At 33.2% G+C, this 22,636-nt stretch overlaps 1 protein-coding gene across 10 annotated transcripts in view; it reads left to right on the top strand.

Moving 5' to 3' along the window:
• The window catches only part of SHROOM2 (shroom family member 2), a 217,735-nt gene that overhangs the window by 182,327 nt on the left and 12,772 nt on the right, over positions 1-22,636 (top strand). For 5 of the 10 annotated variants that reach the window (XM_074300031.1, XM_074300033.1, XM_074300030.1 and 2 more), the window contains 3 exons: positions 12,560-12,637; positions 14,116-14,868; positions 21,125-21,661. In XM_074300031.1, the coding sequence (XP_074156132.1) occupies positions 12,560-12,637; positions 14,116-14,868; positions 21,125-21,661 (1,368 nt within the window). Of the gene's footprint in view, positions 1-8,611; positions 8,673-12,559; positions 12,638-14,115; positions 14,869-21,124; positions 21,662-22,636 lie in introns of all 10 variants that reach the window. The other 5 variants (XM_074300039.1, XM_074300040.1, XM_074300037.1 and 2 more) reach the window with 2 other exon arrangements.

Below are 22,636 nucleotides of genomic sequence, written 5' to 3'. Positions count from 1 at the left end.
TTTTTTTAAAGAACCAATTTGAGAAGAGTATTGTCCAAGATGTTATCTCTGCTAAATAATTTTAATTGTTCTCTGTCACTAGTATTTCCATAATCAGATTAATTTTCTTTCAACATTGCTATGATTATCCTAATCTTCAAAATCTTCAAGGAATTCCTCTTACCTAAAGGATAAAGTCTCAGCTTCTTTGCTTAGTATTTAAAGGCCTTATCCATCAGATTCCTACTTCACTTCAAGAATTCATCAAATTACTAACCACATTAAAGTGACACTCTGTCTAACAGTCAACCAACAGACATTTATTAAAAGGTGCTATGATAGCCATAAAGGGGAAGAAGTGGTCCCCTTCTCTCAAAGGGTTCACATTTTAATATGAAAAAAACATAAAAATAACCTTGTGTATTATAGGATAGATATGATAAAGATGGAAAGTAATGGCTGAGGAAGGGGGGGGGTGAAGATAAAAGCCATTTAGGGGATTTTTTATTTTATCTTAGAGGTAAAAGGAGATACTTGAGTTTGACAAATAAGGGGATGACACAGTCATACCTGTCCTTTAGGAAAATCATATTAGTATCTGAGTAAAAGATGAATTTGAATAGAGACATGAATCAAGAGGACCAATTAGTGACTATTGCTGTAGTTCAAGTGAAAGATGATAAAAGTCCTAAACAAGAGTAGAGAGTGTGAGTAGACAGAAGAGGACACACAAGCACACACACATATACTGAGATGAAGAGATGTTATATGAGTAAAAACAACAAAATTTGGCAAGGGATTAGATAGGGCAAGTATGAGTTGAGCATGATGTTGAAGTTGCAATCTTCAGTAACTAAGAAGATGGTAGTATTATTCTCCTACCCCCCCCCCCCCAATTTTTAAGTTTGTAGAATAAAACAAACATCTCCTTAATATAATAGTTTTTAAAAAATGATTTCACATGAAACTGCAAATCTGTTATGTACAAATTGCTATTCCTTTTAAAAAGTAAGTTATCAAGTAAATGTCTTCTTTTCTTTCCCCCTCCCCCTTTTTTTCTTCCCCTCCTCCTTTTTTTCTTCCCCTCCTCTCCCTTACCTTATGTAGATGGCTACCATTAGACACAAATAGGGGTGTATGTGTGCGTATATAATATATATAAATATAAATTATTCTGTACATATGTCTGTCCTTTATAGTTAATTTGAAGATTTATGATAGTCAAAATGACTTATTTGCTCAAAGATATTCTTAAAATAATATTGCTGTTATGGTATACAAGATTCTCTTGGTTCTGCTCAACTTGATTTTTGTTATTTCATGCAAGTCTTTGTTTTTTCTAAGGTTATTGAGCTCATCATTTCTTATAGCATAGTAGTATTCAATCACAATCATATACTACAATTTTATAGTAATAAGGAATTTGGAAAGAGGGGTGCAATCTGTGTGCACCTTCTCATTCTTTGCCACTTTGGATATATGCTACATAGGAAGTCTACCTAGCATCTGAGAAGCCCCCTTTTTTAACCTGTACCATATCTCCGAACTCACTTCTTGAAAAAAAAAGTATTCAGACCTTTTCATCCTATGGGATGGTGTCAGGTTCATTATTAGTAGTAAATTTTTCAAAAGCAATGCAGGTTTTAATAAAATAAAGCAATGGAGGTTTTCCCTCATGTCTTTAATAATGTTGTAGGTATCAGCATAGTCGTAATAGTCTATTGTATAGTGTGGCTTTGCTTTTCCTATCATATATTATCACAGTAATAGATCTTCTGGCACTTCTTATGCACAAATTACACAGATTATAAAATCTGCTTTTACCTTTCATTGATCAAGCACATATTAAGGACCTACTTTGTGCCTCTCATTGTACTAAAAATAAGACAAAAATGAAGGCCTATATATCTTTCACTTGCCCTTTAAATACTTATAATTTGTATTCTCTAGAGATTGTAATCTCAGAAGGATCATAGATTTTTTTATATGTATATATGAAATTATATACTATAATTATAGATCATATTATAATCCGGCACACATTTCCCTCTTAAAAACAAGCTAATTTTTTTTTCACATCATAGTTATCTTTTAAAAAGTGTTTAATCCTAATTTAATAGAAATAATAGCTAGCATTTGAATAATACTGTTACAGGAATTGTGTGTGCTAAATTTTTTACACTTATCTCATTTGAGAAAGGGGAGGGGTGTGTGATTATCCTTATGATTTCATCAGGGTATGGAATTCTCTGAATGGAAACTCACCTAGAATTTTTAATCTAAGAGAGTATCCTGGTATACTTGATCCAAATCTTTCTGATTCAAAGTTGGGCCACTGTCCATTAATGTTGAAAAGACGTTATACACTCCTTAGTGTTGCCCAAGCAAAATTAAAGGGTAATCGGAAATAACAAATAAAAATACAATAAAAATATAGATAATGTTAATATAGAGTTTTGAAGTCATTTTGTGCCTGCAGGGCTCCTGATTGTTTTGGTCCCTGTTTCTCTTTTAGTTTGACCTCCCCTGATTAAACAAGGTCACAAGTTTTAGATGTACCTTGAACTTCTGATTAATTATAATAGATATTTCCAGAGTTTTCTCATTAAAAAACATAATTGAGAATGACACAGTAGATTACTAATTTTTCTGGTGGTTTCTACAACTTTTAACAAAATTTTACAACCAGTTATAATAACTTTTACAATTGTGGGTTTTGAAATAATAACAATATTTGCTTACTGGAGAGTGGCAAATTATGTCTAAGACATAATGTGACTGTGGTATGTGTTTTATTCCATATGGTTTTGGCATAAAAATACCATCCTCTCATTCCTGTCCTGTTTATATTAAATATGGTATTTTCTTACTCAATGCCAAGTCATAAATCACATTCAAATTAACTGACCTTGTTCCTGATAGAAAAGATGGGCACAGAAATGATCTGCCTCGTGAAGTTCTGAATTGATGAGATACCAATATAACTAGGAAATTGAAGTAGAAAGCTGACAGTATTTTCTTTTTTACTAGCAGGTCTATTTATCCCTTCCAAATTAATCTACTGCTAAACAGTAATCATATTTTACCATTATATTAATTCAGGTATGATCTAAACATGTCTGTCCCTGATTTCTCTCCTTCTCCTTGACTCTCCACTCCCCCAGTAGTTGGGTGGGGAATCTACTTGTTTCTACTGGGACTTGCAAACGAATCAGGTTGACGTAAAGGAGGGCTATGCAAAATCAGCAGCCTTACCTTTTCCTTGAAATTGGAAGATGGCCTCCAGGATGGTACAATAGAAAATGTGAAATGAACAGTCTTGGCCCTAGAAAGCCCATGATGAAATGTCCCTCTCTTCTTTGAAGGGAAAAAATCCTACCGTAATGGAGTATCACGTATACTTTGTACCTTGTATCACCATTTGGTTTTGCTTGAATCTTTTTTTTTTTTCTTTATTATAAAGAAAACTGAGAGTAGGATATGAATATATCCAGAAATGATTATAAAAACAAATAACATCAAGTATATATATTTTTAAATTACACTGTAGCATTACTTCTCAAAAGTGGTGGTCCATTGTCTCATATTCATATAGAATACCTAAATAGTTCAAAAGGCTGAGGACCGAAGTTATTTTTAAAGATCACTAAAAAACAAACCCCTATCAATTGGGGAATGATTTGAATGAATTATCTATTAGGTGAATATAATAAAATATTTTTGTGTTATAAGAAATAACACAAAGGATAGATTCATTTATTATTATTTTATAATATAATATAATATTTATAATATATATTATATATATAATATATTTACAAATATATTATATATATTTATAATATAATATAATTATTATATTATAATATAATATATTATATATTTATAATATAATAATAATATTATATTATATTATTATTTTATAATATAATATGATATATAATATAATTATAATCATATTATGATTATATCATACTATAATATAATATGATATATAATATAATATAATATTGATTTATAATTTATAAATGAGAAACCATGACTCCATTTAGGGTTTTCTTGGCAAAGACACTGGAGTGGTTTGCCATTTCCTTCCTCAGTTAATTTGACAAATGATGAATTGAGGCAAACAGGGTGAAGAGACATGAGAGAACAATTTTACAGTAACTACAACATGATAAAGGAAAAAAAATCTTAAAGCCTTAACTCTGATCACTACACTGCTCAACCCCAATTTTAGGGAATTAATAATGAAGCATAATATGTACCTACCACCTGACAAAGATGGGTCTGGATTGAATCACACATTTTTTTGACAAGGTTGGTATGTGGATTCATTTTGCATGGTTATAATTGTTTATAACAAAGGTTTTTTTGTTTTGTTCTTTTAAATGGATGGAGGTTTTAGAAAGGAGTGGGTGTAGCAAAGGTAGTGGTGTGAAGGAAAAACAGCTATTGCAGCATTTGTTAAAAAATATGCAGAAAAGACTAGTAGTTCAAAAAGATAAGCAAGACAGCATTGAAAAAATGTATTGAATTTGTTATACAACTAATTGTGAAAAGAATTGCAATGGAGTAATTTGTAATGGAGTTGTGGGATTTCATATTCATTTCTTTTTTTTTTCCTTCTTTTTGCCTGAAATTGCTTGTATTTGTACTAACCCAGTTGTGTGCCCATGTTGTTTGCCCAGTTCTGAATAACAACAACAAAAAAAACTATTTTAAAAAATTAAGATCAGGGAAAAACTGTGTGCATGCTAATCTTACATGTAAAGAAATCCTGGTGTTCTTCCTAGTTCTCTTTTAGGAATTAAGGCTAAATCCCTCCAGATATGTTTATAACCAGATACTTGTTTTCCTTCTGCATACCTACTTCAGTTAAAGTGGATGTGAATTTAAGTAGGTAGATATGTTGATATGTATTGATATTAGTTTTTATACTTTATATTAGAGTCAGAAGTAAAATATTCTGAAATCTAGTTTCATACAGAGACTAAATGCAGAGAATATTGATTGGTTCCTTTTAATATGGAACTTGTTATTGAATGAATATATATATATATATATATATAAAATCATTCTAGATACTTAGATATGTATGTATATACTTAAGTATCTAGAATGATACTATGTGCTCACAAAGATAAGGAATTACAAAAGGAGTTTTGCCACTGGTAGGATCAGAATGTTGTCCACCCAGTCTGACATAGCAGCCACTTATTATCCTACTATATTGAATGCAAGCCCTCTTGGGAATATTGTTTGTAGTTTTCAGACTTAAGTTTAAATAATGTGATGGAAAGCCAGGCATTGGAATGGGTTCCTTGCCTCTCCTCCTCCAAAAGGCAAAGAATTAATTGCCTTGGGTTTAATAAACCAAGTTGTGTGCAGGTTTGCATTTTTTTTTTTTTAACTATCAAATTTTTGCATGGTGTGTCATTGGTAAATTTTTAAGCAAATAATTTGAGAAATAAAATGGTATAATTAATAGAGTCTGAAAGTTGTGAATTCAAATTCTAGCCATGTGAACCTCTATAGGTATCATATCCTCATATGCAAAATATTGGTTTTGATGGCCTCTCAAAGATACCTCCCACATCTAAATCCATGGTCCTGTTAACATTAAATGTTCTGGAAATATATGACAATTGGAATCCAGTGTAGCATTGTTAAAAATAACACAAAATAATGTTTTCCTTCAAATGTTTGATTTTATCATAACCAAATTGTTTTCGGTCACATCTATCTCTTTTTAAAATAGAAACCAGATTATTTTAGAACAAATTTGTCTGAGTCATTTATGTATACTTAAATAAAAGCTTATTTCTTTTAAAAATTAATTACACTCAGAAATGTCTGTGATCCCTAGCAAATGGACATAATCTCTTACATCTCCTGAGATAATTGCCCTTTCTGTTGCTTTGGGCTTCAATTTTCTTATCTGTAAAATACAGGGTTTGGATTCAGCAATCTAAGGTCTTTTTCTCTTGTAAATCTATGATCCTATGATCTTTCTGTTCTCAATTTCATACTACTTTATTTTTGTATTTCTTGTGACATACACATACACACGTTCCCTACTATGTAATAAGTACATTAAAGGATTAGATTCTGTTTTTGTCCATTTTTTGCATTTCCTTTCCCCTAGGGAACTAGCTATTGGAGTGTCTTGCATTTGCATTTCAATAAGTGCTTGATAATAATTGAATGTTGAAAACTAATTACTTTATCTGGTTGTGGGTTTTTTGGGGGGAGGTTACTTCATCAATGTAGTAAATCGTTTTTTAAAATACCTGCTGCTTGTTTTTTCTATTTATAATCATTTTATATTTACTTTCAAGGGAAACAATTTTAAGAACTTCTAAGTAATTTAACATCTAAATTGAATATACACACATGCATATTGATCATAGTGAATCTTGGGAATTATTCTAGCAGTTTAAATATCTTTGCAGAAAATTTCTAAATTTTCTTATAGCCCTATTGTAGTGTGTAATACAAAGTGATGGAGAAAATTTGGTAGTGGATTCAGTGGCTGGTGTTGGACTTGGATGGAGTCAGAAGTTGTTCAGTTTGCCTTACACTTCATGATCCATCCCAATTAGGGTTTTCTTGACAAAGACACTGGAGTAGTTGCCATTTCCTTCTTCAATTCATTTTACAAATGAGGAATTGAGGCAAACAGGGTGAAGGGACATGCTCAGGATCACATACTTAAAAAAATATCTAGTCAGACACATTTTGGGCAAGTCATTTAACTTTTTTCTGCCTCAGTTTTCTCATTTATAAAATGTGGGTAATAATAGCAACCAATTCCCAGGATTATTGTAAAGAGAGTAGCAAATGAGGTAATATTTGTAAAATATTTCGCACAATGCCTGGCACATAGTAAGCAATATATAAATACTCTCTTTTATTCATTATTATTTTTTAAGTAATTTGCTAATCTTAAACTATATATATGCTTACTATTATTACAGTTCTAGTGTCAGAGGATCTGTGTTTAAATCACTTAATGTTTCTGGGTCTCAGTTTCAACATCTGTAAAATGAGAGGATTTAAAGGTAAATTCCAATGCTAAATCAATCATCATCTGATCCTGTGTTTAGATGACCTGTGAGTTCTTTCTCAACTGCAAATCTATCCTATGGTATTTATTCATAGTATTTTCTGGATGTTAAAGCCAAATATTTCCCCTCCATGTCAATGTCTTTAAAAAGAACTATTTATATGTATTTAATCTGCTTTAAATATATTGTTATTGATGCAACAAAGAGAGAAGATAACAGTTACTCATTTTTATGTGTCATTTTATAGTCTACAAATTACTTTCCATACCACAACCTTGGTAGTAGACTTTTAGTATTTATATCTTACGGAAAAGGAAGCTGAGACTCTTAGAATTTAATAATAATAAGTATTTTTACACTTTGAGAATACTAGTTCTTATTCCTGATTTAAGTTTCACATATCCAGCTGCTAATTTAATTTCCCTGAAATGTGATTCTGATCATGTCATTCTCCCTCAATAGACTCTAATAATTCTGTCTTACACTGAGAATCAGATAGAAAGTCTTCTCAAATTAGTTATTACCTGATCACTTTTTTAACCTCTCTGCATATCTTGTATCTATCCCCTCATTAATTTTCCAAAAGTAGACCTTCTGAGTGTGCTGAGAGACTGTTTTTAAATGTTACAGAACTCGTATTATACTATAGACAGATCATTTGTTACTATCACTTTAATTACTTGACTACATCTCTTATTCCAGATAGGCATCTTTTTAATGATGTCTTTTACTATGATATCTTAATCTATTTGTACCTGATTTGTCATTCATAATATAAGAATATAGGACTAGATCCTAAAGACCAAAAAGACCTAAAGATCCCAGAGAGTAGTTTTCTATTACTTAAGTAAATTAAACTAATTGTGCTAGTCTTATTCACAGAGATTTCTTGGATTAAAATGATTACAGTAAAGTGTCAAAATAGAAAATGTTAAGTAGATTCTAAATAATGGTTAGTTAGTGGCATTATTCTCATTTAAATGAAGTTCATATGGTACCTAATTATAAATCAGAAGCACAGATCTTGTTTTTCAGAGACTTAGAAAATTTTCTGGAAACAGTAATTGTTCACATTTGCTCTATAACACTCCAAAGGGGAGGAAATAACCAGTTACTTTATCTTACAGATGAGAAAACTGAGGCACAATGAGTTTGTGAGAACATCTGTTAGAGAAGAGGATTTAGCCACAAATTTCATGAATTTCCTAATATTATCTTGGTCCTAATAATTGCATTAACAGATATAAAGGAATGACAGTTTTTAGAAATGATGAATAGTATATCTATTTAGCAATAGGTGAATAGGAGATCAATGTCTACTGATATTTTTTTTTTAATGAGAGTTTTATCAAAAGACATTTAAAATGTGAAGAGGGGGGAAAATGCTTCTATAATTTTTGTTCCCTCTCTTATCCACTATAAAACATTTAAAATCTTGAGCGTTTTTCCAAATGTCTCTTTTCCTAAGAGTCTTTCTTTTAACATTGGTTTTGCTTTTTCTATTATGGCCTTAAAATTCCAAATTCTTCCAAGTCAAAAGATGTTGTTATACTATTTCGCAGGTTTTTCCTGGGTCGTTTTGCTGCTTTCTGAAGCTTGCTTTCTCTTTCTCCTTTCTGAACTGTAAGAGCCCGATTCTCTCCATGGTAACATGTAATTAGCATGTTTTGCATGAGAATGAAGCAACCAACCCATGCTGAATGTAAATGACTCTGATTCTGGAATGCAGCTACCCCCACTTTTTCCTCTTTGTATAATTTTACTTTATGGTCTAAAATGTTCATTGAAGCTTATCCATGCCTTGAGGAGTTTGGGGAATATTCTATTGTCTTTGTTTTGCCTTTTTTTTTTTTTTTTAATACTGTGTTTATTGTATACTATTGTCCTTGAATGCAGACAAAAAAATGAGAAAGAAATCCCAATGAATCAAATTGGAAATGCTCACTGTCCACATAATTTTGACTTTAGTCATGTTTAGCCTACCAGTTAAAACATTTTGCAGAATAGACTTCACATTTTATTGTAATTTTTATCTTTGACCCTTTATTTTATGTGACCTTGATTTCTTGAATTCTCACAGTCTGCCCTAGTGGAAATAAATTTGGTGGTCTTGGACACTGAATTTGTGAATAATAAAAAAAAAAAAAAAAGAAAGAAAGAAAGAAAGAAATCTAACTTGGTACAAAAATTTTTATGTTAATTTTGAGTTTGAGAAAATAAAATGCCAAAATGAAAGGAAGGAGTTGTATTAACTGTAGAATAAGCTATCACCATATTTTATACTGCTATAAGATTTAGTTTTCCCCAGGAACAGCCATCAGAATTTACATATCATTTAATGCAATTTTTCATACAAAGGCAGGCTGAGTATCCAGAATTATGCTGTAGTGAAATTTCTGAGCTGCTTCTCACTATATTTCCTTAGCTTTTGAGCAAGAAGAAATCAATTTAAATATTGTTCGAAGCTTATGTTTATGCCAATCAAGAAGCAGTTGGTCAAATGTTTTATTTAGATTGTTTTAAGCCATCCCCCCAAAAATTATGGTTATTCATAAAAATGTACTTACTCATATATGATCATAAAGATTTTAAGTTAGAAGGGGCTTCAGAGGTCAATTAATTTTTGTTTCAACAATAAAGAAACTGAGCCCCAGAGAGACATAATGGAGTTCACCCAGCTACCTAATAGCAAGTATTTGAACCCAGAGCTCTTTCTAACTCTAGAGTTCTGAATTGTTTCTCTGATACTAGGGTACCTCTCTTTCTTTAAAATATGCTTTGTACAACGAGTATAACTCAAAATGGAAATTGAATAAATAGAAGTAACCAGGTAAAACGTCAACTTTAGCTCAAATCACTTGGCAAATATTTATTCAGCACCTACTGTGTCCATATCATCAAGCTAAGCACTTTTAGGATGCCTTGCATCATGAGCTGATGATGCTATTTTATATCTTCCTGGCGAAATAACTGAGGGAAAGATCTATTTATGCTCTTGAAGCATTTGGCCAATAGAAGCAAAGATGTCCCATTGTCATCACTTACTCTTTCTGTCTCAGTTCAACCAGTTCCATGTTATCGATTTGTTAACTTCATATTCTCTCCATTCTCTAGGATTCATTACCATTTCATAGTCTTTTCTTCTTCTTTAACTCCTGCCTCTCCCACATTCTTAGGGATTTCAACATAATGTTAGTGTCCTCTCAAACACCTGACTTTCCAGTCAATCAACCTCCTAAACTCCCATTATCTCTGCATTCACTCCACCTTAGGGATGCATTGGAATGATGGTCATACCATTGATCTAACCACTTACACATAATTGTTCTGTCTCCATGCTCCATAGCTCTGAAATTGTTCTCTTTGACCACAACCTACTCTCCTTCCAAATTTTCATTCTCTTTCATTCCTACTAAAATGATCTTTCATCCTTATTGTTGTGATTTCTAAGCTCTCTATCCCAATTTTCCCAGTTCTGTCTCTCTTCTGGTCTCTTTTTTCTACCTTTACAAGCTTGACCTGTTATTGAATTGGTCTGTCACACATTAACAGCTACTCTTGAATCCTAGACCCCTTTGTCCTGTCATCAGTCATACTTTGCCACATCACAACTCGAAGATTACCCCCATCATCCTTTCATACTGCTCTGAGGCTACGTGCCAAAACACACACACATATATAAACACAATTACAAAAAAAACATTCTTCACATTAATAAAAACAGATCTAAGTAATTGGAGAAATATTAATTGCTCATGGGTGGGTTGAATCAACATAATAAAAATGATAGTACTAGCTAAATTAATTTAGGTATTCAATGCCATACCATTCAGATTACCAAAGAATTATTTTGTAAAGCTAGAAAAAGTAATAAAATTCATCTGGAAGGAGAAAAGGAAATAGAGAATCAATGGGGACTAAATAGGAATATCAGGAAACCAGAAGTACCAGATCTCATACTATACCACAGAGTGATAATTGTCAAAACAATTTGGTACTGGCAAAAAGTTAGGGAAGTTAATCATTGGAATAAATTAGATATATAATATAAAGAAACAAAAACTAGATTATCATTGCTCCTTTGTTTCTTTATATTATAATCTAGTTTTTGATAGTAATGACCCAATTATTGGGTCAAAAATTCAGTGTTTAACAAACTGTTTGGACTATATACATATGTATACATAGACTAATTGATTAGAGCCTACCAATTATTTCTCAAAATACCTAAAATAAAATGCATAGGATAACAAAGGAAACCAATTATGTTGAAGTACAATTAATAAAAATATTTTTTTAAAAAGGTCAAGCATTCCTTTGATATAAATCCTATAGATGGCATGATGACATGATAAAGTGCTAGAGAGAAATTAAGAAACAATATTGTTCTTTCTTACCATGGTTAGCAAACTTAGGTACTGAGTCATTGTTTGCTTTCTACTGTTGCTTTTCTCCGGTGAGTTCTCTGCTTTGCCAAAAGAATCCAAAGATTTTTTATTTTCTGAATTTGCAGAAAAACACTTTACTAACAAAAAGAAAAACCTTTTAAAGTGGACATTTGTACATATTTATGGTGATATAAATGCCATGATGACCCTAAAGGACCAGATTTGGGATTACAAATCACAGTAGAGTTAGAGTTTATTTATGAAGTTTGTAAGAAAATTAATTTTATATTGCCTGTTCCTAAGCATTAGGAAAGAGTAAATGATGACTTTGAAGAGGTTTAACAGAAATGTTAAACCATACACACACATGCAGAGTTACAGTCGAATCCATTAAAGTTATGATCTTATAGACAAAGGGAATCACTCATTTTTAAGTAAGTGTTTTTAAAGGAAAGTAATATTGAACCATAGTATATTCTGGGCTGTAGACATCATAGTTATTGTTATAAAAGTACTTTTAAAAAAATATTTTTAAAATCTTTTAACATTTTTAAAATTTAAGTGATAATTTACTGGCAGTGAATTGGTATAATGGATAGAAAACTCATCTTCAAGTCTTGCTTCTGAAACAATACTATCTCCCTGGCCTAGGAGAGTGTCCTAGGCAACCTTCTAAGACTTCTAAGACTATTAAGTTTCAGAGAAGGTACCAACCTACATTAGGTAGGGGGAATTTCCTCACATGTAAGTTCCATACCAGTGAAATCACAGATACAGTCCCTTTAGCCTATCCTAAAAGACTAAAGAAAGTAGGTTAGTGATTTAAAGACAAGAGGTATCTTATGTAGAAATGAATTAAATTCTATCCTCATGTGTTATAAACCTGATTTGTGACTTGTCCCTCCTTGTATATTGTCATTTTTCATGGTGTTTAAGTGTTCTGCTGTATTTTTTTAACCAGGAGGTTCTGTGTATCATTCATTGTTCACTTTTGTGTTTGCCAGTGTTGTTTTGATAACTTTCAACTTCTATTAGTATTTCCTAATGCAAATAAAAAAGCTGACTTCCTCAAGTTGGGTTCATGTTATCTTAAGCTTTTTCTGTTTGCTTTTTCTGTTTCAGCTTCTTTTCTAAGCTCACTGTGTCTCTTCAGCCTCCTCTAAGCAGAGAGCAAACCTGCATTCTTTCAGGGTCTCAGAGGTACCTTTACTTGCTCTCTTTCCTTTTCAGCATGCCCTTGACCTTCAGTAGTTGGTATGGTATGAATAACCTTTCTATGCAATAAGATAGGGCAAGACTACTGCCCAAATGTAAATGGAGTCTATTGTGTGAACTGGGACCCCTGCAAAACAAAAATTAAAATAGAAGAATTGGCATTTCAGACACACTCGTATGACATGAGGAGGGATAGTTTCCCTTATGTAGTTTGTGAATTTGAAAATAAAAGAAATAGAGTATTTCCATATTATTAGTCACCATAGAGTGATGGAACATCTTAGAGTCTGTCCAGATGGCTTTCTTTCCTTAATCACTAGAAGAACCTTAATGTAAGTGTATTTTATCAGAAAGTCTAGTAGGAGACCTGAGTTCTACATCACTTATATCCCTGACTGCCTTTCTAACCTTAAACAAGACATTTCACCTAAATCATTGTTTCTTCCTTTGGAAAATGAGGTCAGGTTCTATGCATGTTTGTGGCTGACATGTAATAACAGTAAAATTACATGTCTGGTCAGTTAGTTCCTCTGTGATCAGTATTGAAGCTTTGATTTTCATCCTGGTCTCCTCATTGCAAATTCTTAAATCAAAAAGTTTCAATTAAAACTAGCGCAACAATAACAAAACAACAAACTAAATAGTTAGACTTGGAAATAAAAAAATTAAAGGGAGGCTCAGTTTTTTCTATTTTGGGGTGCTATATGAGAACAAACAATAGGTAGAATAATGAACATTAATTAGCCAACTTATCCGTCATTGCAAACATAGATTGCAGAATGTGTGAATTCACACATGTATACATATATGGTTATATATAGATACATACATGTACACATACATATATACATACACACATTTGTGTGTATGTATTGTACAAATGTTTCTGGTTACAAGTAGCCTTTATTCAGATAGTATGCTTTAAATATTCTACTTCCCTCCCCCAACTCCAATGTATCAATAAATTTGTAAGTTTTGTCAGTATGTTTCTTTTGCTAATTTACATCTTGGGAGAAAGACTAGAAATATTCTAAGGTAATTTCACATTAGCTTTATGAAGGAACTGTTATACATTTTAATAAATCATTTCTCATAGTAAGAATCTTCAAAAACTTAGTGAGGTCACAATTTGTTCTGTTGCAATTTTATTCACATTATTAACTAGTTTTATTCACATTATTAACTAGTTTTAATCACAGTTAAAAGAGAATGAATGTTTTAAGTTATTATATAAAATAATTGCATTGCCTGACACTGTACATGTATGTATATGCATATATACTGTACTCTTAGTCCTCACATTACATTAGGAATGGGAAGGAGTCAATTTTAATCCTTTAAGTGGGTCAGAGCAGTTATTATTGGCGTACTATCTGAAAGTTTCTATCACTTGCATGATAAATATGTGGGAGATGATGTTGAACAGAGTAGTTTGCTCATGACTATTTTACTTTTGTTTTTAGGCCAGCAGATACAGAGCATCAGGGAGAAAGTCCAGGAGAAAAAAGAGAGCCATTGGATCAGAACCTAAACAGCAAATTGCAATCTACAGAGTCAGCCCAGCCCAGAGAGCCACTTGCTGTGCCACAGGAGAGCCGGAGCAGGTCTGGGACACTACCTAGTGATTACAGATATTCAGAAGAGAACGAAAAGGAAGAGACCCAAGATTCTGACGAACCTCCTCCAGCCTGTTCTGAAGCGCAAGCTAAGAACGACTGCCTCCATCCTTCCTCACAAGGCAAGGAAGAAGACTCCTGGTGGTTAGAATCGGCACCAGTCAGCAAAAGACGGGGGCCAGCCCCTCAGAGGCCACCTCCACCCAAACGGGACGCCGCTAAGTACAGGCGCCAGGACTGCTCCACGTCCTCTGCTGGGAGCTCTGCCGAGCACCTGCTCGCAGCCCCCAGCGGGCCCGGTCAGTCTCAGTCTCCCACTTCTCCTGATGTGTGTGTAAATCCCCCCGCCCTTCCCCAGAGCCCTTCCACATTTAGTGAAAAGCTTGCCAGTGCTCAGCCACAACCTGCTCCTTCAGAGAATGACTGCCAGCACTTAAATGAAGAAATATCAGATCTTAAGGCCGAAGCTGTTTTGTCTTCAAAATACCGTCATCTTCCAAAGTCTGAGATGGAATCGTCTCGGTCTCCTTCGCCTCAGTTTGCTCCCCAAAAACTGACTGACAAACCTCCATTGCTGGTCCAGGATGAGAACTCAGCCAGGTAATTGTTTGGTGGTGATGGTAGCATTCTGTCATTAGATAGGTACATTACAACCTCTTTATACTACTTATAACAGCCTTTCCCAAATTAATCTGTCACAGGGGAAAAAAAAAAACTTTTAAAACTGAAAATATATTGACAAAACCAACAAACAGGGCATTAGGGGTCCTGATCTCTGATTTTATTGATGTAAGGAATTTCTCTAGAAGAAAAATTCTTTCTATCAATATGGATCAGCTGTTTCTTTATAAATTACATGTTTTCTTAGGGACAATGAGAGTAATTTGCCCAGGATTTTGCAATCAGTATGTGACTTAAAACCAAATCTTTCTGATTCGAGGACGTCTTTTTAACTATTTTGCCATGGTTGCCTTCCTAGAATGCTGGGATGTGTCATATTTCAGGATAGAAAAGGGGAGAGGAAAAGGGGGGGAGAGCTCAATAATCACAGAAACTTTGGGGCAAAATAGATGAAATTAAACATATTAAAAATTGCCACATGGAATATATATTTGTATATTATTTCACATTTAGTATTTTAGGCAGAAAATAATAGAAACAAAAATTTTATGATGGGACCTCAATTTGCTTCATTTGGCACACTAGAGTTTTGCAGAACATAATTCAGGAACATTGTATAGTTAACAAGTCAGTCAATCACCAAATGCGTATTAAGCACTTACTATGTGTCAGGAATGGTAGTTATTTAAAATAAAAAAAGATAAAAACAGTGCCTGGACTCAAAAGGTCACTTTCTCAGTCCCTGTCTCTCTCTCTCTCTCTTTCTGTTTCTTTGTCTCTCTCTGATTCTATCTTTGACCCTATCTGTTTCCCTGTCTTTCTCTTTTTCAATAGTATTTTTCCAATTACATATAAAGTTCTTGACATTTTTTTTTTTAAGATTTTGAGTTTAAATTTTTTTTTCCTCTCCTCTTACCTTTTCCTTCCCTAAGACAGCAAGCAATCTGATGTAGATTATACATGTATAATCATTTGAAATATATTTCCATATTGGTCTTGTTGTAAAAGAAAAAATCAAAACAGAAGGAACAAGAAGCAAACAAACACACAAAAAAAGGTGAAAATAGGGTGTTTTAAATCTGCATTCAGTCTCCCATCCCAAATCTTTTGAAATTGTCCTGGATCATCACATAATCTTGCTGTGACTATGGACCATATTCTCTTGGTTCTGCTTGTTTCACTCAATATCAGTTGTCTTTTCTGAAATCAGCCTGCTCATCATTTCTTACAGAATGATAATATTCCATTACATTCACATACCATAATTTACTCAGCCATTCTCCAACTAATGGGCAACCAACTTGGGAAACAACCAGTTTCCAGGTTCTTGCCACTACAAAAAGGGCTGCTACAAACATTTTTGCACATGTGGGTCCCTCTCCCTCCTTCAAGATATCATTGGGATACAGGCTCAGTAGAGATATTGCTGGATCAAAGGGTATACACAATTTGATGGCCCTTTGGGCATAGTTCCAAATTAAGAGCTCACATTCTAATGAGAAAACAACATACAGATGATTTCGTGCATAAAATATATAAGTGGCAAGAGCCAAGATCAAGTGATTTTAGACTGTAGAAGGCTTTGAATTTCAAACTTGATATGATGAACAAATCTGTGATGTGCAACACTCCCCCCCCAAAAAAAAAACCAACAACAACAATAAACAACAGAAACCCTGAAACCCAGTCCAGTCTTGTAAAGTATCTTGCCAGTCCTATCTGTGCATATCTGTTAGTGTTAGGACTCAGTAGAGGGCAATTAGGTGGCCACAGTAGGTGGCCTGGAGTCCTGATGACTGGAGTTGAGATCCCGCCCAGACAGGTATGGACACATCATTTACCTTTGTTTGCCTCAATTTCCCATATGTACAAAGCCAAGAAAATCCCCATTAAAGGTCACAAAAAATCATACACACTTAAAAGAAACTGAACAGCAACACAAAACTCAACAATGGCTACTATTACCATATTTATATTAAGAATTGTGTTTAATAAAATCATTGGGCACTTAAGACAAAAATGTGATGGTTTAAAGTTTTGATGAATTATTACCAGCTTTTTCTAAAGTAAACATTTTAGAAACATCTCCTTTATAGAGCCACCTACCCAAAGAACCACGACAGCATCCATGTTTAATGAGAGATTTCCAATTCATTTGTGCCAGTGGCAAACCTCATCATAAGACATTTTGCAGTAAATTGATAGTGAATGTTAATTTTAACAGCCCCATTATCAGATGGGAGGTTCAGAAATTTCACTTGCATGAATTTCTGAGAAAGATTTCAACCAAGTACTTTAAAGAATGTTTCAATATAAAGAGAATACTACTTCAGTAATGTAAGAAGCCATGATTTTGTTAATGTGGGTACTTTGTCTAATTTTATTGATCAGCATATCAGTAAATTAGTACCCTGCAACATACGATGATCTAAATTTTGCCTTAATGTTGTTTGGAAGTTGATATATTATTGATCACCTGGCTCTTAAAAATAATAGAACAATTTATTTTATTCTCTTGAACAATAGGTCAGATTTAAAATAACTTGTTTAATCCTGCCTATAAGTTTACAAATACTGATCTTGTAGTCATTGTAGAAAGGAAACATTAGGCGATGAGATTTATAGCTAGGTCCTTATTAATGTAAATAACAAATTCCCTTGTTTTGGTCACTTTATTTGAATTCACACTATACATTTCCATTGGTCTGGAACTAATTACCATGTATTTCACTATTATAGTTTCAAGTGGTACAACTCTAAATACATGTGACCACTTCAGGGATTCATTATTTGGATTAAATTGGGAACTGATTATAATATATACTAGATGCCATGATTTGTGAATGCTTGGTAAGAAATGATTCCACATTAGACTAAGTTGCCTAGAGTTGCTCTTGGCTTGTCTGAAAGAATGTGCTAAGCTAATAGCAATAATAACCATTTATGTACTTAATATGTGCCAAACATTGCTAAATTTTAGTTAGTACAAGCTCATTTGATCCTCACACCACTTTGGAAAGTAAATGCTTTTATTATTCTCATTTTACAGTGAGGAAATTGAGGCAGAGTTTTTGTTGTTTTTAAAGGGATTTATCCAAGATCACACAGCTAGTAAGTGTCTGAGACCCAGTTTGAACTCAAGTCCTCCTGTGTTTGAGCCCAGCATGCTATAGCTGTCCAGGAGTCATGTCTCCTTGAAATTTTGAGGGAAAATAAACTTAGTTGTACATTATTACACTTATATTGAAGAACGTCAATCTTTTATTAAAATTCCCAGGGAGCTTAATTTTGTTCTTCTTCCACTGGTAGAGATCACTGTCTTTATGTGGTTTCTCAGACTTTTATTTAAAAAAATAAAACAAAAATCAGAAAATTCTTGTAACTAGAATTGTTTGAAAATAAATGATACAGACAAATCCTACTAATCCTTTTAAATGGATCTCAAAATCCTGGATAGAGTATATTATTGCTCTACCTTATTTTCCAAAGTGATACTTCTGGTGACTATTGCTTGTGTGGCATAAAAAGATAGTATAAGCAAGAGCCTTCTGTATTTTAATTCTCATCTTCCAATTTGATTTTTTTTTAAATAATTTTTTTCCAATTTGATTTCTTACTGAAAGAAGTATTTGAAAAATATGCCTTTAATGCTTTTACCCATTTATCATAACCACTCTTTTCAAAACCATTTTTGTTTGTGCATGGTTTATTCAAAAATTTATTTCTTTTCTTGAGGGAAAATAATTCTTTTAATGTTGGACTACCTCTAACATGGGCTAAATTTAAATCCATTTTTTTAATTCTCAGGAAGTTTTATTTTGTCACCAAGATATCCATGATTTCATTTATGTGTCTACTCCCTACATCTTTAGAGATGACTGTATTTGCATGTCTTCTCATGTTATATCACTCTTTTGCATGATTGGGTATGTAAATATACATACATATATGTATATATGTATGTATGTATATCTTCAGTAAATCTTCCCCAAAAGATCCGTCAAACATACTTTATCATAGGGTTCCAATGCAATATTAAAGTGACCCATCTTAGTCATTAATTTTTAAGCCAAATAACATATATATATATATATATATATATATATATATATATATATATATATATATATATAATAGAGATGTATAAGAATAGACTTGTTTGTGTGTGTGTATATATATACATACACACACATATGAACAAGTCTATTCAACACTAGCATAGTAATGTAATGTCAAAGCAAATTAAAAATTTTAATAACCTTTATTGTAAAGTACATAAATCTTTTTTTGTTATTAAGCAGAAATACAAAATCATGTTTTTGCCTCTTCAAGAATCTTAATAATTCTCATAGCACAGTTTCAACTATGATTTGTTCTCCTTTCATTGTTTACTTTCTAACTTTTTGGTTGGTAATGTAGTTAAACAGGTCTAGAAAGGCATTTGATGTTGAAGGGCTCCTGATAAGAGGGTGTGATTAGAGTGAGTTGGATTGTTTAAGGATGGGGGGGGGGGGCGTTAATCTGCTGTAAGGTAAGAGGTTACCTTGGAGCAGTTTGTCACTTTTTAAAGACAGCTGTGGTGTTTGGAAATGGATTAAGACTTAGCAGAAAGCAAAAACTCGAAGTCATTTCCTGGGATTTGGAGAGTTTTGCAAGGTAAGCACTACAACAGTAAAAAAAAAAAAAAAAAAACCAAAAACTTTAAACTATATAATTTTGTACTAACTTTAGAATAAAGATAACTGTTTTAGTATGAGAGAGGAATCCTTTTTTTAGGAAGGAAATATAGCCTAAAACTTTAGCTCTAAAAATGAAAGAATGAATAACATTACTAGAAAAGACTTATATATAATCTTAAGGATTTATTGCTCTCATTTCTTTATTTCTACATACAAATTTAAAAAAAAAAAAAGATTTGGTATTTTCTTTTCCCCTCTCTTTTCCTTTATGGGGGAAAATAGGAATATTCCTGAAATCCAGAGAAACAGGTTCCTAGCCCAGGTCTGTCATTAGCTATTGTAAAGATCATTTATCTGACACTCATTTTACAGACCAGGAAAATCAAGAAAATAGACCTAGACAGATTCAGATTTTCTATATTCCATGTATAAAGAGTGATAAGTATGATATTCTGAATGAAATTTTTTTAACTATTAGGTTTTTCTTTTTCCTTATCTTGTCTATCTTATTCAAGTGTATTAGGCTGAAAGGAAAAGAAAGACATGATCTGTATGTTTGCTGAGGGGTGATTGATGGTGGAATATATTGATATATAACTCAAAAAACACTTATATTCTCAATTTGTTGCTAGCAAGAGAAAAGGAAGAAACTTCAGAACAAATAAATTTTGCCTTGTGGACCACACCCATACATGCAGTGAAGGAAGCTGATTGTGTCCTTTAGTCAACATTGAAAAGATGAGAAACAGAAATTTAAAAATTACAGCAAAGTAGCTTTACTAGTTCTGAATGTACCAAACCCACAAAATTATGGTAGTAGTTTCTCAGCTCCCTGAGCCTGAAACAATTCTGTGCATCTGTTCCTGGTTTTTTTTTTTTTTTTTTTTTTTTTTTTTTCCTTTCAGAACATGCAGGGCCCATTGTAAACTAGCAAACTGAGCTGTTGTTTATCCAGGATTTTTTTTTTTTAATTACTTACAACTTCTCTTGTCTTGATTGAATACATCTGTATTGTTTTTCATACAAATGGCTTAGCAGCATACTGTGAGGGGATCCCAACTGTAGGATGGCACAGATAAAACAATCCTCCTTTGAACAGACATTTATTCTTTTTCTTTTCTCTCTTCTCTTCTCTTCTCTCTTCTTCCTTTTCATCCCTCTCTCCATTCCTCTCTGTTCCTCTCCCTCTACCTCTTCCTTCTGTAGAAATCCAAATTTTTCTATCAAGAACCTTTTTTTAAAAAAATGAATGTGTACCATTTGTTAGTAGTTTGAAAGACTTTAAGTCATTTATTAGATCAGAAATCGTGGTTTCTTTTTTAAAAATTAGTTGGTAACTCCCCTAGCATTATAAAAACATTAGCAGGCCCAGAGTATTTGATATAGATTTTGGAGGATAGGGGAGCCTGAGGACTAAATCTAAGGTCTAAATTGTACATGTAGAATAAACCAACAAAAGGTAGAGAATTCTGAACTCAAATTTATCCTAACATAAGCCCAAGTGACAGTTTGCATTAAAAAAATAAAAAGCCCAAACTTGCTTTTTTCTTTTTCAGAATTGAGAGGGTCATAGATAATAATACCACAGTGAAGATGGTCCCCATCAAAATTGTCCACTCTGAAAGCCACGCAGAGAAGGAGAGTCGACAGAACCTTGTGAGCACTATGGAGCCTCCTGTCCTGCCCAGCGGCTTGGAAAAAGACCAAATCAAGACGCTGAGCACCTCTGAGCAGTCCTACTCACGCTTCTGTGCCTATACCAGGCAGGGTGTGGAGCCTGAGGCTGAGAATAAAACCCGAGGGCCTGACTCACAGCCGGCTGAAGCCTTGGGGTACAGCAATGCATCCATCCCTGTCAGCTACATGAAGGCCAAAGAGAAGACCTTGGAAGACCTGAAGTCAGAGGAACTTGCCAGGGAAATTGTTGGAAAGGATAAGTCATTGGCGGATATTTTGGATCCCAATGCAAAAATAAAAACCACCATGGACCTTATGGAAGGAATTTTCCCTAAAGATGAACATCTCTTGGAAGAGGCTCAGCAACGTAGAAAGTTGCTTCCAAAGGTTCCTTCTCCCAAAATTACAGAGGAAAAGTAAGTGGGATTTTGATACTCATTCTACAGCACCCTTTGCTGATGATGCAGTGTTATGTTAGGAATTTTTCCCTGTTTCTTATCTCATGGTAATTGGATTGGCTCTTACATCAATTTTGGTGAAGGCCAACATGATGGTTGGTCAGCCCTGTTTGAGACACCTTATTAAATTTCAGAGTTGAAGCCAAAGGCTAACTCTCATCCTTGAGAGATGATTGCTTTTGTGTCTGGCAGATATATATATGTATGTATGTAAGGTGGATAGGAATGTAGAAAACTAAACAAAACACTGCCACTAATTATGCCTCAGTAGCTTAAGGCATTTGATTTATAGCAGTTCTCCTCTCTCTCATGGATGAGTAAAGAAAACTGAAGGTTTTTAAAATGATTTTTACATTTGTGGTTTCCTTAATTACCTTTGATTTCTAAATTGTAACTTTTAAATCTCTGAAAATGTAAAAATCAGAGCATTGTTCTTATGACTTATCTACCCATTTATCACTGAAGATCTGAAGCTACTTTGTCCTCTGTAGAATGTCAGTAACAGGTGAAGTAAGACCCATTTAGGAAAATTGGGTAATAGAGCTTCCAAGGAGAGGTCTCCCATAGTGGAGCTGCTATAAAAGAATTGAAAATTCTTTTTTTTTTCTTTTTGCTGAGGCAATTGAGCTTAAGTGACTTGTTCAGGGTCTCACAGCTAGGAAGTGTTAAGTGTCTGAGGTCAAATTTGAACTCAGGTTCTCTTTCAAATCTATTACCACTGGGCCACCTAGCTACACAAGAGATGAAGTCTTGAAGAATTTTAAGGTGATGGTTATTGTGATTGTTTCATTTTCTGATTCCTTTATATAAGGTTTTAAAACTTGGCCCTTCCCTTATGGGGGGGAAGAACATTTCTGGAGTCAAGAAAAAATAGGTTCTAATCTCAATCTCTCAAGGTTTATGAGCTTGGACAAGTAATTTCTCTGGACCTCA

This window comes from Sminthopsis crassicaudata, chromosome 3, assembly GCF_048593235.1.
Source record: "Sminthopsis crassicaudata isolate SCR6 chromosome 3, ASM4859323v1, whole genome shotgun sequence".
Taxonomy (NCBI): Eukaryota; Metazoa; Chordata; class Mammalia; order Dasyuromorphia; family Dasyuridae; genus Sminthopsis; species Sminthopsis crassicaudata.
Note: the sequence above shows the minus strand (reverse complement) of the source record. Positions and strands in the feature narration are given on the sequence as shown.